Raw genomic sequence first — 9,790 nt, 5'->3', positions numbered from 1 at the left:
GGCAACAACTTCATTTTACAGCAAGGTAAATCATACCCAATAAAACAATCATTATGATACATTTCTTTCCCTATTAAACATAAGGACATTTATCCATGATTCTTGATTACTTTATAATGGAACTCTGGGGTATTTTCATTGTGGGGTTCCCTCAGAAAAAAAACTGCCATTTTGCCAAGCCATGGGGAAGTTAAAATACAAAAATATGCTGTGGATGGAATTTGTATTTTTTAAAAAATGTCCAGTCTATGGGTTTTAGGGTATGTTTTTTTGTCTTTACAAATGGTCGTGGTTTGCTTTTAACACAGAAGATAGGGCTGATTTCATTTTATCTGGTTCATTACAAATTTTTATTTTAAGGCTCACAAGATCACAAAGTACAATTTAACCCAAATACCCAAATACTGTTTTGTGAGACAGTTATACAAAGGGATTACCTTGAAAACTGTGGTGAACTATTTGAATTAGATTGTTCACTATATAATATAGTAAATGCTGGATGTGAGCTTCCACTGTTTTGACATTTTAACTTGTAAACAAATAAAAACAATTGCTTTACTTCAGATAGTTCTGGAGACTTAGAGCTGTCTTTGTCTTGAATGCGCCTTTCAAAATCATCACTTGGCACAATGGGGCTTTATGGGGAGGTCAGACCTTAGTATTGACATAGGTCTCAGGGTAAACTGTATCACATATCTTTAAGGAGTTTGACAGTAAGCGCCAAGTCAAGATGCAGATACTGAAACACAGTGTAATTATGATGACCTTTTCATTAAAATCTAATATACAGAGTCCTGACTTGGTCTTTTAAAGAAATCTGCATAGTAAAGCTTGATTTGCACCTTAAATGAACAGTCAATCCCAAATACTTTACAACAGAAGTAGGAAATTAGGATAGGTATCACCAAACCATTGTGTTTTTTTTTTTTTTTTCACACTTTTCAACTGTGAGAAACAAAACAGTGAGTGGGCAAACAACACTACGTGGAATTCAGAACAAAATAAAGCATTCTAAGAGCTTTCACTTCTGCTGGCCAGTGATATTCCTACAACAGCTGTGCTCCTTTTGGCAAACACTTCAGTTTCATGCCTCACAGAACTTAAAAATCACTCAATGGGTTTATACAAATGACCTTCAAAAAAAGGGGGGAAAAGGGGAAAAACTATCTTGTTCATTATCAAATTGTACAGGTTAGGACCTTAGTCCGTTAATTCCAGTTTCTCACATACATGATTTCTGTAACAATTAATATATTTAAGCTAAGTACTAAGTCATGTTAAGTGTGAATGAGTCTGTATGCATGTGATCTGTGTCTGTGTGCACAGAACATACAATCTACTGGTATTTCCTCATTTTAGGTTTTGCTGCAATCAGAGGAGATGGGAGAGAAAAGGGAAGATAAGTTATCCAATTAACCCATTTTTCTTAAACATGGATGTGGTACTCTGAAATGAGAAGTCTATGAAGGAATGAGACAGGAATCTTTAAAGTGGGGAGGTACAGCTAGAAAGAGCGAGTGGAGGTCAAAGGTACGTTCCACGGTATGATGTGCAGGCAGGGCACACTGAAAGGGTGCCAAGAAGGCTTCACCATCAATTGTGTTAACATAGAGACAAAAACAAGAAAACACACAAACAAAAAACCAGCATCTTCTTGCTATGAGGCAGTAGGATATTGCTAAGAGACTGAGCACCAAAATGGTTCTTTACAAATTCCTTCCCTTTTATACTGCAAATAATTTATTATATTCAAGCCTTTAAAAACTATGTGATATATAGGATTGGAAGTCAACTTTCTCTGTGCCAAATTACAGTTGCTACTGCTTTAATGAACAGGTTTAAAAGATGTCTCTGTTATAGGTTCCACAACAATAATCATATACAATCCACATATATAAAAAGGGTTGGTTTATTGTAGTTCAAATACATAAACTGAACATTCAAACATCTTAAAATTAAACTTTAGAAACAAAAGTTTAACATTCAAACTGGAGTATAGTTTACAGGGAACACCCAAGAAAGATAATTTGTTGTCTAATCCAGAATATTTGATAAAGATCACTTAATGGTAAATAAAACGTGTTTAACCATCAGTCCTATTCTGGCCAACATGTTAGTTATGACCGTGGTTCCATACCTGAGAAGAAATTACTAAATAAATCTTCTCTTAGGCTAAACAAGACTTGGCCTAGAATTCAGAGGGGGTAATCAAAGCACGTAAGTGAACAAACAAAACTAAAGTGTTCTTTAGAGACAAAGGTAAAAGTATGTCCATTATAATAATCTTAGCCTCTGGAAGATAAGAATTCAATTTTCAGTGTTTTCTCTTTTACCCGCTTTAAAAAACAAAATCAAAACAAAACAAACCCTAACTTAGGTTTTCTTGGAGTCTGTGGTATTTGCATCTTGCAAGTTCAAACCACAAATGCTCTTACGTCTTGCATGTTTAACACTGCTAGAAAGAACGTCACCAAAAGTCACTGACTTCCACACCTCATAAAAGGATGATTTTTAGCTTCAAGATTTTAGATTTACTAGAGACAGCCTATATTTGAGTATGTATGTCAGTCATGCCACACAAAGAAAAGCATAAATTATTTCCAAAGTGTTCTCTGTTCAGAAACTGTTCACGAATGCTTCTCCTTCTGTTCGTCAGATGGTTCTGCAATAGTCTGACTAATGCACATACATGTAAAAACCTGGAAATTGGCTCATGCAAGCGTTTTTGAATTAAGATACCCCTGTGGAAGAGTACTGAGAATTATTTTGTTGATCGTCTCGTGGGCTCTGACGCTGTGGGAGGTGGGGGTGGACCCCGGCGATCCAGGTCATCCACATAGGCCACAATCAGTTTACGCCTCTCTTCTGGCACACAGTCTAGTACTAGATACCGTTTGTCGTTCTGCAAAATTTTTTCTACATCTTTCAGGTGCTGATCAGATTCCTGGATTAGCTTTTTGGATCTGAAATAAGAAAACAAGTCCAAGAATTACTGACTGCTGTTCACAGGTCTTTCAGAAATGAGCTGGAAATGTCCATCTAGTTCCTAATTGTGTTTCCATTTTTTTTTTTTTTTTTTTTTTTAAGAAAAATTTCACTGCAGTGGTCACCTTTGTAAATCGCCTCAGCAAAGACTCCAAGGAGTGAAAGGGCCTCAGAAGCTGAATTACCCTCCCACCCCTACTGGTGGTCCCTCCAGATCAGGGCTGAGGGTGGGTGGGTAAATCTTGCCCGTGCTGTACCTGTTCTGTGGATGAACAGAGGACTTCAGTCTGCGGGGCTGCCAATCCCAGCATCTTTCACAAGCTTTCACTTTCACATCTTTCACTAAATTAACTATAAAAATGTAGAAAGAAGTCTTACTTCACATCTAATTTAAAAGCCCAAGCTGATGCAAAACATTAAGGATCCTGATCAAAAAATCCAATGACAAAATACCTAAAAACCACACCCTCAGCACTATCTATCCTCCCGTGCACATACCCTTCATTAAGATGTTTCCAATTTTTCTCTTAAAGGAAGAAAAGCTGGAGCATGAAACAAAACTGCTTTCCTGTGCACTGACTGCTAAGCATTCAGCATTGTAAACTTGTTTTCCTGATGGTAAAACGGTTGGGAATGTGGAACTACTGGGCACGTTACAGAGAAATCTTGTCTAGAAACTCTCATTTTTATCGTTTAAAATTTGTATTTAAAAGTATCCAGCAAATTGCTATCATCTGGAAAAAAAAAAAGTTTTTGCTGAGCTTAAGATGATTTCAAGCTTAAGAAATGTTCCACAACACTGAATAGTCTTCACAGGAGGCAGAGACAATGGACAGTGAAGGACTGTTTAAGAAATCTCTTCACAAATACAACTCTTATCAAGCGGGGGGTACTCCTAAAAAAGCAGTGAAGTAAAAACAAAAGTGTGTTTAAAAAACTGGATGGGTGGGTAACACAAAATAAGAATTGACATCTGGGCCCTTTCTTTAAAAAAAAAAAAAAAAAAAAAAGTAAGGTAGACATGGGCTGTATTTGGCCTTTAATAAAATTGGCTTCTTCTTATTCCTAAAAATTAATAATGTCAACATGTGTGTGAATGCATAGAATGCTCTGGCCATTAGAGTAAGGACTAGTAAAGACAATGACTGCGGATATGAAACATTTCATTGCACACACCTATATGTTATAAATTTGGTCTCTTTCAAAAGCGTCCTGAAGTCAGCTTTGGCTGTGATGTACTTGTCTCTGATGTATTCTTCAAACTCTCTTTGTTTTTTCTGCAAAAGGACAGTAAGATTTTTAAAAAAAAGTCACAAATTCCAAAATTACTATCAATTATTTATTAAACCGGTAATTTGTAAGTCACATCATAAATAATTCCAAAGAAAAAGGCTAGAAAGTACATTTTTAAGGCAAAAAGAAGCCAAGAACAAGGAACCACTCAATATATTAGCAGTAGCTAAAGCCCGAGGGCTTGCAATGTACTACACTGTGCTGAGGGTTTTATCAGGGTATCTCCTTTTGTGTTCCTAACAACCTCAAGTGGTAGACACTCTTGAAAATAAAGAAATTAAGGGGGTATTTCCTGTAGACTGTACTTCTATCTTCTAACACCAAGACAATAATGTGGTATAACTTATGGAGAACCCCAAATAACATTCATAACTTAGTACTAACTGATCCTGAGCATTTAGCTTTTCTAGTAAGGAACTGGCATAATGGGTATAAACTCTTTGGGCTAATATTAATAATGACAATAATAATAATATTAAAAAGTATTATTGTCAATTTAAACAATCAGAAAAGTTAGAAACTAAGACTAGACCTGTCAGCTATCGGTCCACCACTCTTTCCCAGCCATGTGTGCTTTGTGGTCCACACATCTACAATCCATCTTAAGGAAACAGGGGGAAGAATAATAGCTCTATGGGGTTGTGCACCCTAGACCTAGAGAAACCAACTGGGAAAGGAGAATGATGGGGAGAAGGAACAAATGAAAGGCCAAGGGATAAAATAAGACTGCGGTCAGCTACCCTATCCTTGGCATCATTCACTATTTCAGAACCCAGGGGAGCTCATTTTCCACACAGGAGTGAGAGCGTCCCAGAACAGGGCTCAGCTTCTATAAACTTCCCCCATCTGCAGTTCCTCTACTCCAGTCTCCGGGGCATGTAACAACAAAAGATCACATTATGGCATTCTGCTAACACGGCTCTGGTGCTCTGACAGCCTGGTATCCACGGCCAGGTTGAAAATGTCTATGTAGTGGGACCTGACTATACCAGAAACAAAAACTACAGCTTCAGTAAAGCTCTAACATCCCAGAACACAGGCTTAACCCCAAGGATGACATTTTTACAGTTTCTACTTTGCTGTCTTATTAATGTATAATACAAGATAAAAAAATATGACCTTAAAATTCAGATTTACTTCTCATACTCTTAAGTTATTCACTTAAAACCATCAATGTCAGTTTAATCAAAATACATACTGGTGGTGCTGATTAAGCCCACATTTAATATTTATCAACTGACAGTAAATCTCAGACAAAATCCTCTTACCCTGTCACTGGAGGAGAACTTAATGCACCGAGGATCTTCCTTAATGATTTTTTTTACTTCTTTCCATGTGGATGTTAAGGTAATCTTTGAAAGGCAAGGAAAAAAAACACAAATACAACTCACTTTCATCGCAAAGATCAAATGGTGGCAGCACACACGGTACACAGTATTGCACGCTGACCTACAATCTCCTGTAATAATGCCCAAATGTAATTGGACTAGCTAGAGACAGGAAGCAGCTTTAATACAATTTCTTTTTGTTGTTGGCCACAAGAGTTATATTCATGGTCCTATTTCAAGGTGGCCTAAGACAATCACCTGCAAACCCTGGATCCCCATAGGCAACACTGTAACTTCTGAAGAAACCACCACCAAAAGGAGATCAGGTATCAGAAGAAAACGTGAACGACGGAGGGAAGAAAGGGACCATGGGACCAAACTGAAAATGGAGCAAAAGATGCAATCCACTCAGTCTATCATTCTATCATTAGGAGGGATCAATGATCACACAACAAAGCCCAATATCAATCACCAGGAATGTGAAAACTGCGGGAGGAAGTAATTTCTAAATAGTTAAGTATGCCATTAACATTTTACTTAAAAAAGAAAAAAAAAAAAAAAAACAACAGAAAAGAAAGTGTATAAAACCCATGCATTCCAGTAAGAGATCTAAAGACCACAACACTATGATGTTTTTGGAATTATTCTTAAAGACCCATCTAGATTAAAACAAGGAAAATAAGAGACTTACTGCAGAAGTTTCATCCAGAAGTTGCCTAAAGTGCTCCCTCTTCTTTTTGGTAAGTGCTTCAATGTGTTCATTAAAAAGCTTCTCTTTCTCCTCTCTTTCCAACAAGGATCCAGATTCCCAACGGTGATCTTTTCGGAGAGTCCTCCGAGTATCAGACCATGACACATCTGAAGAACGCACCTAAAAACGTACCAAAAAATTCTATCACCAAAGATCTCTTTTTTCACATTTCAACAATAAAAGGCTTATTTATCTAGTTTAGGAATGATACAATTAATAACGGAAGCTTCTGGTGACTCCACCTTAAACAGTCACTAAAAATCTGCTTCTTTAAACCAGAAATCCCACCTCTCAGAGCTCACCCAAGCAAGCTATCAAGTACGGATTCAAAGGTGTAGAAAGATGAAGAGAATTACTTTAATCGTACTTAGGCACTCTATTTAACATCTTACCAACCTTCAGTAGGAGAAATGGATAGAAATAAAACAGGAAATATCTTGCTACAGGACTAAAGAGGTGACAGGAAAAAAAACCCACCAACAGATTTTGAGCTCAAATCTGTACTTATCAACTACATACTGGAAGTGACATTTCAAAGCATAAGCAAGAATTAACATGGTCAGTAAGAGAAGACGTGACAGATCAGGCTGGTTCAACAACCAGCACAAGGCTATGCTTCACTGCTGGTAATGGCAATACAAGTTACTGCTAGTTACACCACTGCCAATGCTCAGAAATACGGGAGGCTAAAAAGACAGAAAGGTGAGAAAGAAGAAAAATATAAAAACATTTATTTAATCAACATTTATCAAGCACCGAAAAATGAGTCAGCTAAACACGGAGCTTGGTACTGGAAAAACAAAGTAAGACACTACCCCTTCCTTCAAAGGACTCAACTTTTTTAAGAGAAGAGAGGCAAGTAAGCAAGTAACGGCAAAAGCACATAATAAGTGCTGTGAGGTGTATGCTGACCACAGGGCAGGCAAAGGGAACACTGAAAACAAATCTGCCTTAGATGGGTCAAGATCAGCCTCACAGAAGAGATATTTGGGTGTGCTCTTGAAAAATGAGTTTTCAAGCGCACTCGAAGTATTGTAGGTGGAGGGATTAGCATGACTAATGCCAGAAGTCATTAGGTGTAAATATGGTTCATTAGAACTAAGTGCAGAAAGGCTAGAGCTTAAAGGGGCAAGAGAGAAAACCAAAGAGGGTAACATAACATGAAGGTGGTGGGGGAGTTAAGGAATGAAGTCATATATTATGCTAAGACAACTGAATTTTAAATGTTTGCAACCACTAAGAGTAGAGAAGCTTCTCTCTGTGAAAGCAACAGGGAGAGTGACAAAATCAGATTTGGTTTTTAGGATGATTTGTGACTGCGATAAAGAGAATGAATGTGGGGAAAAGTAAATGCAGGGAAAGAAATCAGTGAATGAATGTAACTAGCCAGAGAACAGAAAGAGGAAACTCAAAACATACCAGCAGAAGCAAGGGAAGAAATCCAAAGAACTGACAGTAGTAGTAACAACAAGAGTCCTTATGAAAGAGAGAAAAGAAATAGTAGGAGAGATGGTGACACAGAGAGGGGACAAAACATGTGGAACAGCAGAGTGGCCTCGGTGCACTGGCTATACAGACAAAACCCTACACACCTCAGCAACCCTGGGTGATGTGCAGAAGCGCTGGCAAGAAAATTCCAGAGTATCTGTCTCCTGGGGTCAGTACACCTCCAGTCTAGACCTCATACCATTTACATGTACAATCATTCATCACCACAGTGGTGACCCTAAATCACCAAGCAAAAGGTTTAATTCTATTCAGCACATTTTGTTTATTATTATGGCATGTAAGTGTGTGATAATTTAAGATGACTTCCATCAAGAATAAAAAGTTATCTTTGAGACTAAAAGATTATACATTTTTATATGTACAAAGAAACTTCTGAAAATGTTAAATAACAATGGTTTTCTTATTCTAGTGGGTGCTAATACTATTTTAAAACACTTTATGAAACTTACCAAATTATATCTCTCAGATTCCATTTAAAGAATATTAAAATTTGCACTAACAAGACAACCTAATAGATCTCTAATATCCAGTACTTAAGGGACAGGGCTGGGGGGGGGAGGAGCGGGGAGTGAGAGGAATATATACCATGTCAGATAAAAGAGCCTTGAAATTCTGGATAGCTTCTTCTCGTTTGTGTTGCTCTCTCTCTCGATCTATTTCTTTTGTTTGTTCTGAACGTGCCTTTTGAACCTCTCTTTCTCGTTCTCGAAGGCTTGCCTCAATGCGGGCTTGCCTTTCAAGCTCCTTTTCTTTTTCTGAGTCCAAATTCTATAAAGTAAAATTACATTATCAAGATATGTTTCCAGAGTAAGTGGCTTGCCAAATACAGAATTTCAAACCTGGGTTTTACCAAGAATATACATTAACACTGTACCTCGTTTCCAAATCAACTACATGTGCTAGAGATCCTTATATTAATTATACTGACAGGAAAAATTCCAAATCCCAAACAGCAGCTAATACCTTTATGATGCAATTAAGAATTTTCTTATTCCATATTTATAGTATAAATAAACACAATAGTTACCTTGGCTATTTTTTCAATGTACTGTTTGAAAAGGTCTTCTCTCATTGAAGAACTATCCACTGCCTTGTAACGTGGATCACTTTCTACTTTGTCTTTTACTTTGCTCCATCGGGACTGACTGTCCAAGTGATGATTAGATAACAGTTCAAAGAAATCCGATTTAATCTGTATTTCAAAACATATCAGGGAATGGGGGGTGGGGGGAATCCACCATGAGAAATTCCTCATATGCAAATGTTTACAACCAGAAAAAATTGTTCACTTACCTTAAAGATCAGAATAATAACTTTTTAAATTCATTTATTTATAGTGGAATAAATTTTAGTCAAAAAGAGTATTAGAATTGCTCTTTCATGATAAATATAAAAATCAACAGACATACACTCTCATTTAAAATCTACCAAACTCAAGATAAATCATTTTCTCCAAATTATTCAAATACAGAAAAAAAATTTTTTTAGGTTGTTAACTTTTTCATTTCAGCAATGCCACGTTTTTATAAGAGAGAAGAATTTATATTTATTTTTAGATAATAATCAGGCTTATGAACTGACAGTAAACTACATTTTAATATCAAGTTAATCATAATGACTTATTTTAAAAAGTAGATGAATATAATTTTTGTTTGTTACAATAGGGGAATTTAGAAATAGATGAGCACAAATAACAAGTCTCATTCATTAGAAACTTGGAACGGTACTGCCAAATGTCTAAAAACAAGTAAAAAGCAGGGTAAATTTTTGTATTTTAATTAAAAAAAAATCAATGCCTGTACCCTTATATATAAATTATAGGATTTCTATGATCATAATTAATCATTACTTTAAAAACTATATTCACATTTTTGGTATTTTTTAGCATTAAACATGTATACCTTTATAACTCAAATCTGTTAAT

The 9,790-nt window shown here is 36.4% G+C and overlaps 1 protein-coding gene across 4 annotated transcripts in view; it reads right to left on the bottom strand.

Moving 5' to 3' along the window:
* Positions 1-1,891: 1,891 nt before the first annotated feature.
* TCERG1 (transcription elongation regulator 1) overlaps positions 1,892-9,790 on the bottom strand; it is a 61,769-nt gene continuing 53,870 nt past the window's right edge. For 3 of the 4 annotated variants that reach the window (XM_047086530.1, XM_047086538.1, XM_047086521.1), the window contains 6 exons: positions 8,894-9,058; positions 8,452-8,634; positions 6,298-6,477; positions 5,547-5,630; positions 4,162-4,262; positions 1,892-2,963 (listed from right to left, as the gene is read on the bottom strand). In XM_047086530.1, coding sequence (XP_046942486.1) covers positions 2,762-2,963; positions 4,162-4,262; positions 5,547-5,630; positions 6,298-6,477; positions 8,452-8,634; positions 8,894-9,058 — 915 coding nt within the window. In that variant the 3' untranslated portion in view covers positions 1,892-2,761. Of the gene's footprint in view, positions 2,964-3,242; positions 3,337-4,161; positions 4,263-5,546; positions 5,631-6,297; positions 6,478-8,451; positions 8,635-8,893; positions 9,059-9,790 lie in introns of all 4 variants that reach the window. The other variant, XR_006963388.1, reaches the window with a different exon arrangement.

This window comes from Lynx rufus, unplaced genomic scaffold, assembly GCF_022079265.1.
Source record: "Lynx rufus isolate CCGP_SWC_20201006 ecotype Redwood Valley unplaced genomic scaffold, mLynRuf1.p SCAF_1, whole genome shotgun sequence".
In the NCBI taxonomy this organism is placed as follows: Eukaryota; Metazoa; Chordata; class Mammalia; order Carnivora; family Felidae; genus Lynx; species Lynx rufus.
Note: the sequence above shows the minus strand (reverse complement) of the source record. Positions and strands in the feature narration are given on the sequence as shown.